A 20,983-nucleotide genomic window follows, 5' to 3' on the forward strand; every position below is an offset into this window, starting at 1 on the left:
AGAGCTCCAGCCTGTTGATCTGCTGTTGTGTTTGTATTTGAGGCCATCTTCCTTGAATCTGCAAATCCTGCAGATGACCCCCCATCCTTCCATGGAGGCATCGCTCGTTAAAACGAAATTTGGAATGGCCTGTAGGAACGTGAGACTCTGGGTTAGATTCTCTGTCTGTGACCACCAATGTAGAGCATTTATCATGCGCGGCGTGACCTTGATGGTATCGTCAAACGAACCCATGGCTTGTTGCCATTGAAGTTGCAGCTCTTCCTGAAAAGGCCTCATTTTGAGCCGTGCCAAGGGTATTGTTGTAACGTATGTAGGGCTCTAGTGTAATTTTCCCGATTCATGCCCTTATATAGGTATAACTTATTATATCCTTATATAGGCATAAGAATCATAACCATATTTAGACACAGCCAATGCAGTCCAAACAAGGCTTGGCTACTTCCACTAAGCTCCTAGAGTACAACGAGTTCTTGAAGACAGCCAGCCTTCAGCAGTACGGGAATTCCCCCTGCTTCAGTATTGATTTTTCCCACAACTCCTGGAGCATGTAAAAAACTTCGAGTTCTTAGTGACGTTATTATGTCCACCCTTACGTCAAACTCAGCACCTTCCAGGTATAAATATGCCCACATCTGCCCTAGCACACACACACAGTGGTTTTGGAGCAGATCGACTAACTACTTGCCCGAAGCCCTGCTGTATGCGAGTGCCGAAGGAAGCCGACCCTCCAGCTGACGCACTGATAGAGACGTTGTCTTTTCTCCTGCCGAGAAATCCAGCTCCAGTGTTTCCCTGCTACCCTTGCGGGTTACTGGGAGATCGAGTCCTGAGAGAGAGATACAAGACCTCCTTCATTCTATAACCAAGGTACGGAGCTGATTAGACCCTTAGAGAATTCTTGGATAGATTCTTGGCACAAACTATTTAACTCAAGCTACACCTCACTTACTTCTTCGCTTGTACTAGACTTAGGTTAGGTACACCGGGGTAGGCTTATTTTGGATGCACCAGTTGAGTACTTTTAGTCATTATTTATCATTGTATGTATTTTATCTATTTTATGTATCTTATGGCTTAGAAACCATATAAATTCTTTTACAGTATTATTTAATAATACTCTTTTTACTGTACGCACTTTACTTCATAGCAAGTATTACGATTGTAGCAATTCACTTCTCTTGCATGAGAAAGAAGACTGCTCAATAAATAACCTTTTTATTGAAAACGCCCGTCTCTCTATTTCTCTGCAAATACCCTGGTGAAACGAAACATGCACGATTGACTGAGTGAAATACCCATCTATTGTTTCCGCGACTCTGGAGATATTCCTTATTTCAGGGGGAACAAAGTTGTCATGTTATATGGTTGTCAGAAACAAATCCCTTCTTGTTTATTCGAGAAAGTTTCTAGTGACCTCTGAGCTAGCTGGCACACACAATTAAGTCTAACATATTCCATAGAGACCTAGTCGACCTAAGTCCTACGTCTAAACTATTGTTTATGTTATTCCAATGTGCAGAGCCTATTGGGAATATAGGAACTACACTACATGGCGCCCAACGTTTGGTAAGGTGATAATTTAACGCTAGTTCCTAGAGTAACTCAGTCGTGCTTTTCACACAGACCCTTTTTCCAGTAAAAACTCCAATAGACGTATGGGGTGGGTAAAAGGTTAGTATCCTCTAGAACTAAGTAGGATGAGAATCCTATGTATTAGTTTTTTGGGTATTCAACGTTGAAGGATACAGTGCTCCAAAATATTGTGCACCTAATCTTTGTTTCCTTGAAAACATACTCTTCAAACTTTCTGTCAGCAAAATGACGGAGAGTGACGACGAAAGGGAGAGAGCTAGAATAGCAACTCAACTATTAGAGGAAGACATAAGTCTTCAGCAAAACAACCCGAATGCAATAATCATCCCGATAAATGTAAGAAAGAGTGTAACTTACAAACTAATAAATAGTGGTGTATCATCAAGAGGTGGTACAGTCATATTTGTGGTAGAGGCACATGAATATCGGCAGACAGAGGTATTCTATTCATGGATAACTTTTCCAGCAGCAAATGCTGTAACACAGGAGTTCCACTACTACAAAGCAGAGGAACACCCAGCGGAATACGTTCCTTTCGAGGACGTTGAAATTCCACTAACTTACCTGGAGCATCTGCTCTGGTTTAATGGCGCCCTAAAACATCAAAATCACATTACCAGGCTCTGTCCACTAGGTAGACCAGGAGTCACATGGGCGGTTCTAGCCAGCTATACACCACATCCTGTCATTGAAGAAATGTCAGACAGAGAACTGTTAGTTCAACTAAAACAATTAATTACAATACATAGACAATTGGTCCAATATGTCATGCGGACTTTAACAGTGCAACCAGCAATATAAATTCCACAGCACACCCCTCACCAGGGGAACACAAATAAAATCACCCCACAGATTATACAATCAGTCATTGGTTAATTACCCGCAAAACGGGAACAAATTCCGTTCTGGCTAGCTCAAAAGATTACTCAAATAGAGACAGTATTCCCTAATAGTACACCTCATGAAAAACACAGAATTCTGACAATCTGCTTAACAATGGGGATCGCACCACATGCGGAGGACTGTGACACTTGGGGAACAGTCTTTGCTTCAATCTACACAAAAACGCATGGTGTTCCGTCTATGGCGCTTATATCAGACGTACTAAGATAGATTCAAAATGAATACGGTCCAGAGCCTGCTTTAAATCTAGGTATGAAATTACTGAAAGACTTTAAGCAAGTCTCGGCTATACTACTAGCCAATATAAAAGGAGAAGCAGCATCAGTGGCAATCCGCCAAAAATTAAAAGAAACAGATATAACCTTTTGAACTTGCCAGAATAATTGAAAAATCCTATGAAGAATTAGGTAGAGATAGTTTGGGTGGGAAACCACTAAAACCACAACTAACAGAAAATCTTGAAAAAACTTTCATTAAAAATAGTTTAAGTACTCCAAAAAAGAAGTGGGAAGGTAATAAAGAGACCACTCCAAGAGAAAAACAATTTCAGTCCAGAGGAAGGTCTCCCCAATGGAGAGATAGATCTCCAGAATGGGGGGGTAGGTCTCCACAACGGGAGCCCTCTGAGAAAAGATATAACCTTAGAAATAGGGATAATTTGATAAAACCTGACAGATAATGATACACGTCCCTCTCGATTTTTTCAGACTTCCTCACAGAAATCGGAAAGAAGAGGACAATCAGAACATAAAGAAGAGCATGTCAAGTCCAAAGACAAGGAACCCACTCACCAAAGTAAAAAATCTCAATTTTCCAAAAACAAGGTAGCAAGCATAATGATAAAACATGCAGAGGATCCTGAGGACACAACTCAAGAACGGAGAGTGGGCCCAAACAATGCTAGACAGCGCAGCAGAAGTGACCATAGCTCGCAAGATCCTGATGAATCTTCTGGAGACAGTGGACACAAATGAATACATTCAGGTGGAAACTGCAGACACCAGAGTTAGTGTACCCCACAAATTATATGAAATACCATTGCGTATAGAAGGGGACATAACTAGGAAAATAAGAGGTCTCTTTTGGGACAATCTATCTAAAGGCTATGATATTCTTCTAGCTGAGAAAGACTGGCCACCAGAATTTTTTAGGGAGTGCCCACATGGCGAAGAAATGATTATGCCTGCCTTCTCAAATCATAATCCAATTCATAAAAAATACACATATGCAAGAAAATGGGCAGTGGCTCAAGCCCCTGCATTATATAAAAATCATGTAGGATGGGATGAGGAATCCCCTCACCATACAATCCAGTTAAAAAATCAACCTATTGCACAAAGGCAGTATCCTGTTAAGCGAGAAGCTAAAAAACAAGTCAGGGAGATCTTAGATCAACTTGAAAACCAGGGGGTGATTGAAACATGCACCTCACAAAAGAACAATCCTTTGTTTCCTATCTCCAAATCGGACAATTCATATTGTCTAGTATTGGACTACAGACACTTAAACTCTTGCTGCACAACATTTGCAGTACAAAATTCACACAGTGCAGCACTGATGAATAACATAGTCGCAAAAAATATAAAACAACATTAGATATTTCGAATGGTTTCTTCTGTCAAAACATTGAACCAGAAAGCAGGTATTTGACCGCTTTCTCAAGTATGGGGGCCCAGAGGCAATTTTGCCGTCTCCCCCAGGGATTCAAGAATAGCCCAGGATTATTTTCAGCCAGAGTAACAGAGTTACTACAAATTTATGATGATGAGGCATTATCTTATGTCGATGATATCTATCTAACAGATGATGATTTGGACAGGCACTTGAAAAGAGTGAACACCATTATACTTGGGTTCGCATCTGAAGGGTAAAAATTCAACTTTAAAAAATCACGGAATGCCCACCTCACTGTCCTATTTCTAGGATATGAATTATCAAGTGAAGGGAAAAGCCTAGCATCCAATTTCTTAGAGAAATGTGCGCTGCTCCAAGCACCAAAAATGCTGAAAAACTTACAATCAATTCTAGGTTTCCTGAATTTTGGAAGAACTTACGTTCTGAATAACGCAGAGAGGGTTAAACCTCTCTACGAATTAATAAAACCTGATTTCAAACAAACTAATTGGACTCAAAAACACACAGAGATTTTACGTTCAATACAAACAGACATGTTAGCTAAAAAAAACTGCAAACACGCGTAAACGTACGCAACCTTGTAATCCGAGTCATCCCAGGAAGATGCAGATTCACGTACCTGACCTATAACGAAGGTGAAACGGTACCAATAGCTTACAAATCACACTTGTACACACAAGCTGAAATAAAGTTCACTTCAACTGAGAAAATTCTGACAGCGGTTCAAACTGCTATAGCAAATGAAAGAGCCCTGGCACAGGGAAAACGCATATCGGTCATTACACCTGTACCTGCCTTAGAGGCAGTGACAAGAGCAAGCATTCCAAATGCTAAAGCTTTACATCCAAGATGGATACAATGGGTTAATTCTCTTGCTGCAACTGACGTTAAATACGTTTTTGACCCTAGCTTGAAAACACAAGAATTTCTCCAATATGAGTACGAATGTCCTCTGCCGACCGAAATTCTGCCTCTTGAACATTACGGCTGTATAATATATACAGACGGATCAGCACAGCCCGCAATTGAGGGTAAACAAGCCTATAGTGCTGCGTGCGCGATTGTAAAAAGTCGCTGGCGCGAAGGTAAATTCAGACCAATGGTCACTAAAACTCAACCACTCAGAAACTGTACAGCTCAGCGAGCTGAACAACAGGCTTTAAAGATGGAACTTGAGAATACAGATCGCGAATTTCCCGCACTAATAGTGTGCGATTCGTATTACTGCGTCCAGTCTTACAATGAATACTTTCAGAACTGGGTTCAAAACGGTTTCAAAGATGCGAAAGGTAGCACAATAAAGCACAAAAAGCTTTGGGAACAAGTAGTTCTTTTACAGAAAGAACTACGAAAGACTCACATGATCCATACACTGAGTCATCAACGTGATGGCGTTCACGTTGCAGGGAATTCATTGGCTGAGAAAGCCAAAAGGCAGCTGTCCACACGGCTTCCGTAGCTACAATTAAGCGTTCTAAAAAAAGAATAGACGGTGAAACGCTACTAGCAGTAAAAGCCTCAATGGAAGGCAACTATGCGGCGTTACCTCTAAATTATCCACTTGGAAATGCATACATAATTGATGCAAACTCTGTTCATTTTGCTCAAATCTTTGGAGTGGTGGACAGAGTAATTCCAAACAGGAAGCGAAGAGTTTTCTTGATTCAAGAAACACACATGGGAGAGGGTCTGAGGCACCAAGGGATCTAAACTTCTCTAATACAATTACAACTAAAGTACTGGTGGCCGGGAATGAGCGTGCAAATTTATAACTTTGCAATGGATTGTCAGAACTGCAACAGAGATCGCAGTCATGAACCGGACCAGGCGACTGACAATAGCAAAGTCAGTCCAGCCCAAACACCTCTGTTAGATAGCATTAGACTGTCTACAGGCAGACGTCCCTACGGACGGATGCAGCCCCACAACTACTAAGACAAGATTTATTTGGATGTGGCCACAGCGCTCGTCTGACGCCAGAACTGTTATAAAAGATTTGCGAGTCTTTATAGGCACATACGCAATTGGCACGCTACATTCTGACCAGGGTTCTACGTTTAGCTCTCGAGCTTACAAGGAGGGCATGGCCAGCTTGGGTGTTGCATTGCGGTACTCTAGTCCCTTCCATCCTGAGGGAAATGAGGTAGTGGAAAGAAAAGAACGTGACATAAAGCAATCTATAACAGCGAGGGTATTAGGTTCGGGTGATAGGTGGAACATCTAATTAGTGCCCAACGTAGTCTAAATAATCTGCCAAGAAATTCTCTGGGTGGAATCGCTCCGTATGAACTTTTGTTTGGTACTAGAATGATAATCGAAGACCTTGATGGTCAAACTTCAGTGGTGGAACAAAAACCCTTTGAAATCAAAGATCGTTTGGCTGTTTTACAGGACTTAAATGAAACAAGAAGAAATCTAAGTAACACAGCCTAAAGCTAAAGCCAACAGCCACTGAAGAAAAACCACCTGTCCGAGCAAGACCTGTCTGGATTCCAAAGATTGGGGATCTGGTCAGAGAAAAGATCGCGGTGAAGAAGGAATTTGGGCCTTCTTACAGAAAAGCAGTACCTGTCTTGGCAATCAACGGAACAAGATCATGAGTACTACTGCCCCTTGCTGGTAAAAAGGAGAACAGAGTTGTATCAATTGATCTGGGAAAACCACAACCATGTGGCCAATAATAAGTAGTAGGCTCAGTGGTCTCCCAAGATGTAGCAGAAGACCAAACCTTTTCTACAATTCAAGAGGTTCAAACTGAGAGACTAATCACATTTGATAAACCTGCAGTGAATAAAGAAGGACTATGCAACAAAGCCATGGAACTTGTGGCTCTTGAAACCCAAATTACAACAGTTTGTCAAGAAACACCTGTCTACAATGATGTAGCCTCTGACTACACTGAAATGACAAAAGAAGAAGCAACTACAACAATTAATAACAATCCTGATGCCTGATGCCATTCAAACAATTGACAGAACTGCCTCTGGCTATTTCATCAATTTGATGACTTTTCTGAAGATCCTAGTGAACATGAAGAAAGGCCAGCAAACAAAACTACCAAAGAAAAAATTACAGAACTCTTTCATCAGCTTGGAGAAATATATCTGATTTCACCATGGATTGAATTGTGGATTGTGTTAGGTGTACTTTTCCTTCTGCTCTGGCTCATTTTAGTTTTAGGCCTGGGAAGAATGATTGATGGAAAATACAGTACAATGGACACGGCAAATAAGAAAATCAACTTGGTCCTAAAACCTCACAAGTCATCTCATGTTGAAAAAAGAGAACTGTCATCAGTAAACATCACAGCCATTCCTATACCTGGTGGTGTAGCATGGGACGCTACTGATTACGACATCTATGGCCCGGTTGAACTCGTGAAATATCCACATCAATTCAAGGTTTCTTTAAGTGACTTTGTCTCACCGAGCACTTTCTCTGATGATTGGGACATTGAGACTATTAATAATATGATGTCTGATTTAGAAATGTCACCAAATTTACAGATCATGATTATTTAGAAGGTTCATCTGATTATGGAGAAATGTATTGCTTTAATCATTTTGGGCACCACTATTTGCATAAATCTGCAAAACCTAGAAATGTTTTAACTTATAATCAATGGGAACATTGTTCAACACCACCAAAAGGCAGCTCAAAAACATTTTATGAAAAATGTCCATACTTCTCAGGGTTTAATGTGACAGATCCAGAAACGTTTTATTTCAAAAATATGAATAAGACAGGAATGAAAAATATGTTGACCAATACAAAACTGATTAATTCTGCAAAATTTTATGAACAATTGTCCACATTTGGTTTGGAATTCTGGAAAGATAACATTGAAACAAAAACAATCTGGGGTTCAAAAGATTGGCAAGCACAGGGATTAGAATCATTATTCAGAGCCTGCATCATCCCGGAACAAATAATGTTCCTGAATGACACCATTCAACAAACAACCTGTCTTGGCCTAGCCAAGATAAAAGATTTAAACAACCCGTCTATACCAGCCTATGCCTGATAGAAATAACACTAAAGATGAGGGGTTAGACGTGTCCCATATTTTACACCAAAACAGAACTAATCCTGATTGGAAAAAATGGTTGATCTGGCCCACAGACACTAATAACTGTCAAGATAGATTCCTGGACAAAACACAGGGGTTCAAACAGAACAGGCCAGACCCAAGATATTCCCAGAGACAACATCCAGGGATAATAACAACATACAGTGTAGGAAAGCTACGCCTCGAATGGCTACAGAAATCCACACTACTTGAAATTAAGCAACACTTGACTTTACTCAAAGAAGGTGCTGACTTGCGGGATTTCTTATTGGGACCTCGCAAACAGCGTCAAAAACGTTTCATATACACCGGTATATATGCTGCTTACAATGAAGCTTGGAAAATAACGCAAATTGAAACTGCTGAAAAAATACGAGAAATTGATCGTATTAATTTGGAAAAATCACTGTCTGTAGTGGACAATGGGTTAACGACTCTGTCTTTCATTGAATGGATAATACATGGTACCATAAAAATACCAATAGCGACATTCCAGTTTTAATACTGCCTACAGCATATACCAGCAGGCCTGTATGAAAGGTTGGGTAAAGGATACATTAAGTCGACCTGGAAATTACCTTACACACATAGATGTTGGAGTGGGCGTAACAAAGAAGTATTTCTTAGTGCAAAAAAATGTGAAAAATCACTAAGTGGCACACTTCTGTGTCAAGAAATTAATTTACATGGAGCCTGTGAGGGTTCATCTAATAGCCTTTCCTGCCACCTGCACGGCACTCCAGCCACACAAACAGAACCTGTTTTCAGGCAGCTTTCCAACGGTAGCTATGTTATATTAAGTGACCACAGCTGTTGTGGCATGTTGCCAGGAATGGCCTATCTTGTGAGTGTTACATCCAGGGTCACTTGTTGTATGCAAGTATTGTATCCAAACAGCAAGCCAGACAAGGAGGCAACGATTTGGCCTTCATTGAATATCTCTTCTATTCAAATCAATACATTAAGCAGAATGAAAGCCATTCTCTTACAAAAAACTGTGCCTTTGACCTCGTCTAGAGAAACATATGATCTACAAGTTGCAAGGACCTCAGCAGAGATACATACATTATTATCAACAAACTGCCTCATACATTTCATAGAAATGTTAGGTCAAATTTTAAACATGTCAGATACCAGTGGCATCACACATGTATTTAAGACAATTTTTTCGGGACTATTAGCACCCTTTGAAACAGTCCTGAGCATTTTCCCGAATTTCGTGCACTCTGTGTTCGGCGGCCTGCCTCTCATTTTTGGACTTGTAGCCGGAATTCTATTTTTGTTCCTTCTGCTCCGATATGGCAAGTCCAGTCACCAGCGATACCCAGGTTACCATGGAACAAGCGATCCAGGCACTGCGGTACCGAAATTGGATAACACAGGTTCTCGGCTTGGCTCGTTTAAGAGATCTGAATACCACATGGTTTCTATCATTCAAACCAATCTGGCAAGATTGCATCTTACCTGTTCTACGATGCCTGCTCTGCGGAGAAGAATGCGTGTTAGACATCTGTCTCTCACTCCCATCAGCAGTACCTATGGATGTCGATACTTTGCTTGGTTCGGTAACGGCTCATGCAACATGTTGTCCCCAGCGGCTACCAATTCTGATGACGGCATTCGTTGAGACCTCACCATTACGATTAGGTGGCGGTGAGGTACGAGATGAAAGCCGCACAGAGGTACAACCTTCTGTGAACATTGCTGATCCAGATAACGCTGACCTTAGTGTATCTCACATATGCACTATTTCTACTTTTTCAGAAATGGCGCAACTTTCACCTACTGTGGTAGACAAATTTTTTGCCAGCCTATCTGAGTTAAATGTTTTCTCCTAATAACGAGAATAACTCTTGAGAAACAAGCACACAGCATTCCCTGAACTTTGATTTCGGCCTTCAGTTTTGATAAACAGAACTTCTAAAAATGTGGAACTATTTTTTACTACAACGAAAATCTTTTTTCTCAATACCAAAATATTTACTTATTTTTGGGCACATAGTAATCTGCTTAATGTAGAAATATTCTTAGAGAACAAGGGGGCATATTATCAAGGGGGTTTATCTCCGCTTTTTTGGCTTTAAAAGCCAAGAAAGCGGAGATAAAATTATCTCCCTAATACCTAGCTGTCGCTAACACCAGTTAGCCACAGCTAGTAGGAGATAGCGACCATCTTGGGCCCCACTTTGCATGTCAGTGATATTTATCACTAATGATATGCAAAGTGGGCGTGCCAAGATGTTAGCGACTTTAAACAGTCGCTAATATCGCTATCTCCTATTACCAAGTTTTGGAGATATTTGCGCTAAGCGCGAATATCTCCAAAAGCTAACACCTGCCCTGAGCAGTTCTTAGCCATGTTATCCAATGGGAGGTGGATAACGCTGACTTTTCAGCGATATTCATGCATTGCGGCGATTTTTATCGCATTTGCGATAAACCTTGGTAATACCAAGGTTTATTTGTGGTAAAAATTGCCACAAATTTTTGTCTCTAATCAAGCAATAGCGATAATTATCGCTATTGCTTGGTAATATGCCCCAAGATTTCTATTTTTGAAACCTAGAGACAATATTTAAACTTAGAGCCAGATGTATCAAGGCTTTTGCGACTCGCAAAGGCCGAAATTCGCAGAATTTCGGCCTTTGCGACACGCAAAAGGCCTTTTAGCATTTTTTCATATGTATGACAAAATCGTAATTTAAGGAATCGCAATAATTTGCGATTCCTTATTTTGCCATAGCATTTAAGGAATCGCAAATTTTGCGATTCCTTAAATGATATGTATGAATCATTTTGAAATTGCGATTTTGTGTTAAGAAATCGCAAATTACCACCAACTTGTAGTTGGTGGTAATTTGCGATTTCTTTTGAAAATGCCCTATTTGGCATTTGTGAGGGTGCCATGTGACACACATACATGCCCATAGGGCATGTATGTGTGCCACATGCACACACATGTACATTTCAGGGGTGCAGCAGGGTGTCTTTGAGACACCCCTGCACCCTTGCAATAATTCTCAAATTGCGATTAGCAAATTGTGAATTCGCAATTTGAGAATTATTGCACTATCATTCCTATGGGCCTCCTGGCCCATAGGAATGCATTGGAAATTATTCTTTATTTGCGAATTTGCAAAATTCGAATTTGCAAATAAAGAATAATAAGGAATCGCTAAAAAATAGCGATTTTGTACATACATTTCGTTTTGCGAATTCTAAATAGCGATTCGCAAAAAATCGCTATTTAGAATTCGCAAAACGGAATCTTGATACATCTGGCCCTTAGCCTCTAGCACATGTACAGTATTATATAAACCTGTGATGAAATGGTCTCGACCTTCTCTTCTGTATTAAGAGCCATTTCATCAATGTAATTTTGTGAATCATTCAGCCAGCATTTCAAATGTAAAACTATATGCATTATTTGAATGATACCACTGCTTAGAAAACGTACAGTACAATACTCATTTTTCGTGTACAAACCATTTCAAATGAATTGTATGTATTTTTGGGGTGGGATTGTAAACACATGCTTAGAAATGTTATAACTGCTTAGTATTTAGTTAAGCTGGACATTCTACGTGAGTGGATGTTGTAACGTATCTAGGGCTCTAGTGTAATTTTCCCGATTCATGCCCTTATATACGTATAACTTATTATATCCTTATATAGGCATAAGAATCATAACCATATTTAGACACAGCCAATGCAGTCCAAACACGGCATGGCTACTTCCACTAAGCTGCTAGAGTACAACAAGTTCTTGAAGACAGCCAGCCTTCAGCAGTACGGGAATTCCCCCTGCTTCAGTATTGATTTGTCCCAGAACTCCTGCAGCGTATAAAGAACTTTGAGTTCTTAGTGACGTTATTATGTGCACGGAGCTGATTAGACCCTTAGAAAATTCTTGTCAGAAACTGTTTAACTCAAGCTACACCTCACTTACTTCTTCCCTTGTACTAGACTTAGGTTAGGTACACCGGGGTAGGAGTATTTTAGATGCACCAGTTGAGTACTTTTAGTCATTATTTATCATTGTATGTATTTTATCTATTTTATGTATCTTATGGCTTAGAAACGATATAAATGCTTTGACAGTATTATTTCATAATACTCTTTTTACTGTACGCACTTTACTTCATAGCAAGTATTACGATTGTAGCAATTCACTTCTCTTGCATGAGAAAGATGACTGCTCAATAAATAACCTTTTTATTGAAAACGTCAGTCTCTCTATTTCTCTGCAAAAACCCTGGTGAAACTAAGCATGCATGATTGACTGAGTGAAATAGCCATCTATTGTTTCATCGACTCTGGAGATATTCCTTATTTCATGGGGAACAAAGTTGTCATGTTATATGGTTGTCAGAAACGAATCCCTTTTTGTTTATTCAAGAAAGTTTCTAATGACCTCTGAGCTAGCTGGCACACACAATTAAGTCTAACATATTCAATAGAGACCTAGTCGACCTAAGTCCTACGTCTAAACTATCGCTTAAGTTATTCCTATGCGCAGAGCCTATTGGGAATATAGGAACTACACTACAGTATGAGATGTATCGCTGAAGAGCACATCCTCAGGAGCGAAGCAAACATTCGGACTGAAACTGACCTTTCTGAAATTATACTTGCCAATTTTTGAAGACGCAGCTGGCGGCAGTGTGACAAGAATGCTTTGCACTGGATCGTGTCTAACCTTGCTCCGAGAAAAGACATGACTTGGAGAAGACGTAACTGTGATTTGCTCTCGTTGAGATTCAGCCCCAGAGAAGAGAAGAGATGGATACATTCTGCTGTGGCAACCTTGGTTTCGTGTTCTGAAGGACCTTTGAGCCCCCGATCATCTAGATAAGGGAATACTTGTACTCCTCGAGATCTCAATGATGCTGCCACTGGTGCCAAGCACTTTGTGAAGATTCTTGGTGCTGATTTCAGCCCAAACAGGAGCACTTTGAACTGATAATGGGCGCCAGCCACTAGAAAGCGAAGATATTTGCGATGTTTGGGGTGGAGAGGTATGTGGAAATATGCGTCTTCCATATCCAGAGAAGCCATAAAATCTCCTTTGTTTAAACCACTCAAAATCTCGTGAAGACGAGGGGGAGTGGGACCCCTCGGCGGAGTAGCAGGTGGCTGTTTGATGAATTCCAGGGTGTGGCCGTTGGTTACTAGGTCTAGAACCCAGTGGTCTGATGTAATTTCCTGCCACTTGTGAACGAAAGCTGAAATCTTCGCGCCCACGGGTAAAGAGGGTAAAATGGTTGGCGCTCTGTGGAGATCACTGCTTCCTGTTAGTGTCTCGGCCTTGATTCTGTGATCTCTTTCGACCACTCTGACGGGAGAAACTAGTAGTAGACTATTGACGGTATGATGTCTGGCTTTAAGGCTGTCTATACGGGGATTGATACTGCCTATTCTGTTGGTTTTGGTATCCTCCTCTTGATGAAAAACCACGTCCTCTCCCTCCTCTTAAAGATCCGCGGCTGTATTTGAAAGTACTGGCTGTAAACCATCCCTGGCGTCTAAGCACTGCAGCCCCTGCTAGCTGGCGGAAGTTGGTGTTCACGATGTCCAAGGTGCAATCTATAGTTTCCGATGTGACACGTTCTCCTTCCAACAAAATCTTTCTTGCTTCCTGCCTTCGGTCCACAGGAATGAGGTCAATGAGACTCACCATGTCTAACCACATTTGACGTTCATAACGGCCGATTATGGCTAGAGAATTGGCAGCTCTAATAGAGGCCCCTGCCATGGTAGAGAATTTTTTGCCTATAAGGTCCAGACGACGTCCTTCCTTGTCTGGCGGTGTGGTGATAGGTGTTGCTGGATTTTTAGATCGCTATTGGGCGGCCTGTGAAATTACTGAATCTGGCCGAGGGTGGCCAATCAGACAGGATGGACTGTTAGCAGGTGCACGGTATTTCTTTTCTATGTGCAGAAGCACTGCTGGAATAGATGCAGGCGTCTTCATGATCTTAAACCCTTCAGATGTAGTCTATTAAAGGTATATCTCTCGTGATCTTCCTGGACTCTTTCTTGAAATCATGAAGGAAACATTCTGTCTGTTCGACTGTAACTGGCAGTTGAAATCTAGCTGCTGCCCGCTGCATTAAATTATGTACAGGATGCAGTCATAGATGAGGCCATCATAGACGATCTCATCGTAGACTAGGCCATCGTAGACAAGGTTATGTAGGCGAGGTTATCGCAGACGAGGCAGTCGTCATAAATGACCGTTATGAACAACCATCATAGATGGGGCTGTTGTAGACGACCGTCATAGACAATACCATCATAGATGAGGCAATCATAGATGAGGCCGTCCGTAGATGAGGCAATCATAGATAAGGCAATTCTATGATGGCCATCCGCGAATGAGGCCATTCGTGGATGAGGCCATCCGTAGATAGGGCCATTCGTGGATGGGGTCGTTCGTAGATGAGGCCATACATAGATGATGAGGATGTCGTAGACAACCGACATAGACAATACCGTCATAGATGAGGCAATCATAGGTGAGGCCATCCGTAGATGAGGCAATCATAGATGAGGCAATCCTATGATAGCCATCCGTGGATGAGGCTATTCGTGGATTTGACCATTCGTGGATGAGGCCATTCGTAGATGGGGCCATTTGTCGATGAGGCCATTCGTGGATGAGGCCATTCGTACATGAGGCCATACATAGGTGAGGCCATACATAGATGAGGCCATCGTAGATGAGGTCAATATTGGTGAGGCAGTAATAGTAGGGAGGGAGTTTTGTTAAAGACTCATTGTCAGTTTAATGAGGATTTCCCTGATGTAGTGTCAGGGATGAAAAGGGAGTTGTAGGATCTGCCTCTGAGGAAGTTTTTTTCCAATTGCCTCTCTCTGTGAGAAGTGCCTTATCAAGACTCAAGGTACGTCTTTTTATGGCTTTTTTGCACGCCCTCTGGAGACTCCTGGCGCGATCTCTCCCTTTGACCTCTCATATGAGGTGAAGGAATCCTCGTTTTCCTCATCAGAAGTGACAGATTTAAGTCTCCGTATTCCCAATAATAGCCTCATCTCTCAGAACGTGAGAGTTTGTGAGGAAAAGGTTAGACATATTTCGTAGTTTATTACCTTGTTTTCTGCCACTCTGCCATATTTCTGCCTTATTAGTGCCAAGGTAAGAGAAATTAAATATAATCTTGGATGATCGAAAAAGAAGTAATAGCTGAAGAAACTGAGCAGAGCTCAGAGAGACTCCCTTACACACGATGTGCGGTGATAATCTGAGGAGATCTGTCTCTGCTGAGAGTGTTCAGAGAGTGCTGGTAGCTGATTGGTTGGAGCTAACCTTTGGTTCTTTTTACTATAATGATGTAGATAGACTACTAAGATTTAGGCCTTAGCCTTTTTTCTTTTAGCCTACTACTATTATTTACCTATGGCACTACTTTTGTAATTTACCGTGGGACTCCTGCCTCGGCGAAGAGGAATGATTCAGGTATGTGAATCTATGAAAGATACTCCAATACTGGATAAGTTGGGTATCGGGCGGTAGCTGTTCAGATCTGAGGGGAGGGGGTCAGGTTTCTTTAGAATAGGTGTGATCGGCCCTACTTTAAGACAGTCCGGTATTGACCCTTGTCTTAGAGAGGTGTTTACAATCTTCGACCATAGGGGTATAAAAGAGGTTTTAATCATTTTAAATAGGGAAGGTGGTAGGGGGTCAGAGTAGTGATTGGAGGGGTTAATCGCTAGAACTAGAAAAGTGTTATAGATTTCTTGTTCATGGATGGGCAATATACCAAAATAGGTGTCATTCAACCTATATGAGAGTTGATGGTAACTCCTGATTAGTAGAACAAACTAAACGTTTATGGGTAAAATTCATAGTGTTTCTTAACTGTAAAAATGTTACACGTATGTAGAGAATGTTAAAAATACAAAAGCAAAAAGACTTTATGAAGCTTAGGAACTGTGCGACCCTAATATAGTGGGCTTTCGGTTTAGGGATGACATCACACATTACATGTGACATCAACAAAATCATACATACCATTAGGATTGGCTAACTGCACAACAGTGATAAGAAATCGAGAACAGAATGGCACCACAGTTGTCTGTTAACAGGTAGAGCCTCGGTTTTTGAGTAGTAGAGGTACATGAAAGCAGGGCATATTTAACTGCCTTAATAATGATGCCATTGCACATGGAGGGCACTTATATCCACCACTGTGACTGACTATGTTCAAATTAAGATTCAAGATGGCTTCTAACTATTGCTTGATATTGCCCCCATTTCCACTGACATTATATACTGCATAAGAAGAACAAATGAGCACAAACAATGCCTTACACCTCTTGAATATCAGGACTTACTTTTTGCAGAGCGCCCAGGGCCTGCCACCCAGTTGGCTTGGAGAGGAGCAACAGAGTGTCTGCCACGCTCAGCACTGGCTCCTATGAAAGAAGATAGAACAGTGACGCTTTCTGCAGGCAGCATGCTAGAAATGGGCTGAAAAGGGAGATCAGCGTACAAGACTATATTTTTGCTAAACCAGATGATTGTTCTCCAAATGGATGGGGGTTCTTAAGAGACTTGGACAAGTTTCAGTAGAGATAGAGATGAGATGGTCGTTTCCCAAAGGACAAAGCAACCCTGACCAACATACGTTCCATAATTACAACAAGCCAGAACACTAAGGGAAGTGGTGTGTAGACAGCTAAATTTGGTAGTAATCCTGGTATTCAGTACATTCGCCTAAAATCTCACTGAAATGCACACACACTTTGAGAATTAGATATTAATTTTAGTATGAATACATTATGTAAAAGGATTGTAGTTATTTACCCTCATCAAAGCCAGTTGTCCAAACATGGATTGCCTAGGCCTGGTATAACTATAACCTTATCACTTTGACTGGACACGTGTCATCATAAAACCAAGTCAATAGTACAGGCGTATTTGGACTATAGAAAGTGGCCTATAAGGGCAATGATTTGGTCTCTTAAAGTTGATTAAAACAACTGTCATTGAACAACTCTAAGTGCATGTGTTTGGTGGCTAGGGTTCCAAGCATGGTTTTGGGTGTCCTATAATTGATTTAAAAACTGTTTTTCCATAGACTAGTTATTGCTCGTTAAGTATTCACCTGGTTGGTTTAAGTTCGACCTAATTTCCTGAGGAAACAACAAACCCCATATTCATTCACCCAACTGAAATTGCATCTCTGGGTCATGCACCATTACTGGCTAATTTTACTATGTCATGGAATTAGAAGAGCTTATTCGTTTGACCAATCCTGTCATTGCTCTGTGAGGATCAAATTTAAAAACAACACCGCTCCTTTTAGTTGTGCTTGAAAACTCCAAATTGAGTTGAACAAACAATTGGTTCAAGCTGGAAGCAAAAACAAGTGTTGACGTATTGAAGGACAGAGTAGTAAAAGGCTGAAAGCCAAACCAAAACAGAAGCTTGGAGTATAAAGGAGACCTCCAAGAACAAATGCCGAGCAGGAACAAATTCAAACAAAAACCAAAAATATGATTCCAACTACAACAAATAAACTGTGAAGGTATCCAAACACAATTTACGTGATGGGGAGGTAACCTATGCAGATTAATATGATATTCAGGCATAGGCATGGAGGCTTTCAAGCAGAAGGAATGAAGATACAAAAAGGGCCAACTTCATGGAGGAGTCTAAAAAAATACAGAATAATGGAACTCTCGCACAAAACAAGGATGTATGAAGGAATCCAGACACAAGAAGGAGTTATGAAGGTATGCAAGCACCGAATGTTAATATGGAGGCAGTTCACATGAAAAGGACACATGGAGGCATCCAACCACAAGCTGCAAGGACAGAGTAATAAAGCCTGCACATGCACAAGAAATGTAACGTAATTCAAACACGAAATGCAAAATAGCCAAAGCGAAGCATATTAGGAGGAGTGCAAGCACAAACAAGATATATCAATGAATGCTTTAACAAATACGAAGGAATCCAAGAAAAAAGAAACAGGTCTAGAATGTTCTGACTAAATAGAAACGTAAAGTGGAAACTATCTAAGACTCCAGGTAGAATGTAAGAGGTGTAGAGCAACCCATGCATTAACAGAAGCTGTAGTGTAATAAAGCACAAACACGCATTAGAAGGACTTCAAGCATAAACAAGCATTTGCAACGCAATAGGACTCACATTTACGCGAGACCTTTTGCATTGCATCACGGACAACGGGAGGGGGGAGCACGGACAACGGGAGTGAGGGAAGGGAGGGATGAAGGGGGCGAGAAGGCAGGGACAAAGTAGTGCTCACGGTCTAAATAACACATACCGTACTGTGTAACACTCGAAGTAAAGGAGCCAGTTGTCATGGGAGGGTACACATAACGACATGGCCATAATAAGAAGGGACTAACAAGCCTCATAATCAATCAGGCACCAGCATTTACGAAAGACAATGACACGAGCCAATTAAAAACATGGGCAGAGAGAGGGCGGAGCTTCCACTCCATACTCCATTACTGCATGCCTCGTAAAGCGAGCAGCACATGCGCACTGCTGCTAAAGGCTCGAACTAAAAAGGCATTATTGATGGATTCCTCAATGCCTCCTAATGGGTTCCTAAAGTCAAGCACAAAGTGCAATTTACAGAGATATTTGTTACAGAGAAGTATGTGTGGAGAATCTCAAGCATAAAGAATTATTTATGCAAAAATCCACGCTAACAAGCAAAAAGTAAGGATCCGACGTGCATTAAAGCACATAAACTATCAATAATTCCACACAAAGTAAGGGAAGTATGCCAGAAACAAAACACATGGACTATGAGCAGTCAATACTCGAAGAGTAGTGGCATGGAGACTGAACAGGTTATCACTGAAATGAAAGAATCAAATAACAGAGTATGCAGTTCCTAAAGAGACCCCACATCTGGTTTGGATGATAGCACATCCCTGGGTGCCGTTGTGTAGACCTGCTCACGCCATCCACGAATGCTGGGTCCACCACGCCCCAGGCCACCTACCGTGGTCAAATTTTTAACTGTTGGTCACTTCTTTTAGGAATAAAAATAGGACACGTGTCCACTTGATGCCACACTTCTGAAAGGGCAAATCTTATACTTCATTTAGGTGAGTGGCTACACGGGTTACGTCTCTGCTACTCCGCTGCCTGCCGCTATCTATGGCTTTGTTTTTACTTTATTTTATCACACATTTAATTCCATACCTTCTCACCACTTGTCCCCTGTATTTCTCCACATGTAATTATTACCACAGTGATGTGCTACAAACTTGTTGGATACTAATGCAGGCAAGTGGCGCTGTGACATCCCGACCTGGGTTAGTCGGACCTTTGATGACTATTGTTTTTATACACTTGTGCTTTTTCCCTAGATTGTCTACGACACTCACGGATACCATGGTGCGAACAAAGTTGGTAATATTTAGGTCATTACACCACATCACCAGTTATTTAGTGTAGGATATAACATATTATTAGTTTATGGTCCTGAAGAATTGCCGCTTGATCCCGGACGGGACATACAAGGCAAGAAACATGTTGACCACATGAGCTTTTGAGCAACTGACTATAAAATCATTATAGACAGTCACCACCATTTCTCTATTAACAAAGGCGGGAAACAGGATTATTAAATTAGTTGCCCTGATCCTCCCTCTCCTTCTTTTAACTTTCTACTTTATCACATTTCACCACACTTCTAAACTATAGGGCCCCTTACACACACTTACCCTTACGGCAAGGATTAAAAGATCTCCGCCAAGGAGCCCCCACCGAGGATACCCGTTAGGTATTGCAGCACCGTCCCGACAAGGAGCATGCCCAATGATGAAGCATGACACCCAGCTGGCTGGGTGTGTGAGGGCCCTAAATCCGGAAGGAGGAATTCCCCATCCTACTTCCTGGTAGACAGTCACCTGCACACTTCCTCCTAGTCACTTCTGGTCTCTTTAGAAACTGCATACTCCGTTATTTGATTCTGCTACATTGGGCACGTATGCTGGACCTCTGATAAAAGCCCTCCCCTTTTGTCTCCCTTTTTGATAAACATATCACTGAAATAACACAGAGGTGACCCATAAGTACGCTTGTATAGAATAAACAGTGACACACTGGCCCCAAGTCATACGACTGTCTGACACCAGACCTCTATGAAGCAGGGGGCAGGGGTAGTACTACTGTCTGTTGAGATGTGCTTTGCAAATGTTATTCTATGTCAGAAATATGGAAACTGACCTTTAGATGATCAATCCATTGCCAAAGAATAGCGCTGAGGATCCTAGGACTAGTCTCGGATGATAACCGCCCCCAGGCTGCCTCCTCCTGATTGAGTAACAACTGCATAAGAGAAAAAAACACATATGAGGCCACCAGCTGGTGAAACTGAATAGAACAGCTCAAATGAAAAATAAAATATCTGATAGCACACACACATTACATTTTTTCTTTAAAAATTTGAGAGAAGCATATATAGAACCAACAACAGCAGAAAGATTATCACGTGGCAGGTGATGATGGGGGGAGATCCACTTTAGAAGATTCTATATGATTCATTTTCTTGGTGTAACAGTGCGGGTCCCTCTTACAAGCCATGGAATATGGAGAGCAATCAGTAAGAGAAAACCAATGCCCCTTGCAACATCTTCATGTTCCTGAGTATGCTCCCTTGAGCACCACACTGATTGGTAATTTCCACATGGTCCGTTTATCTCAGGAGTGATATAACCAGTGAGCAGGAAACATATTACTAAACGAACTGCAGGAGGAGGTAGGATGTC

At 41.3% G+C, this 20,983-nt stretch overlaps 1 protein-coding gene across 2 annotated transcripts in view; it reads right to left on the reverse strand.

Moving 5' to 3' along the window:
- LOC147659059 (protein tyrosine phosphatase domain-containing protein 1-like) overlaps positions 1-20,983 on the reverse strand; it is a 209,779-nt gene that overhangs the window by 62,700 nt on the left and 126,096 nt on the right. For both annotated transcript variants that reach the window (XM_086952001.1, XM_086952000.1), the window contains exons 9-10: positions 20,442-20,543; positions 16,559-16,639 (exon numbers count right to left, since the gene is read on the reverse strand). In XM_086952001.1, the coding sequence (XP_086808127.1) occupies positions 16,559-16,639; positions 20,442-20,543 (183 nt within the window). The remainder of the gene's footprint in view (positions 1-16,558; positions 16,640-20,441; positions 20,544-20,983) is intronic.

Source organism: Lissotriton vulgaris, unplaced genomic scaffold, assembly GCF_964263255.1.
Source record: "Lissotriton vulgaris unplaced genomic scaffold, aLisVul1.2 SCAFFOLD_968, whole genome shotgun sequence".
NCBI classification, from domain to species: Eukaryota; Metazoa; Chordata; class Amphibia; order Caudata; family Salamandridae; genus Lissotriton; species Lissotriton vulgaris.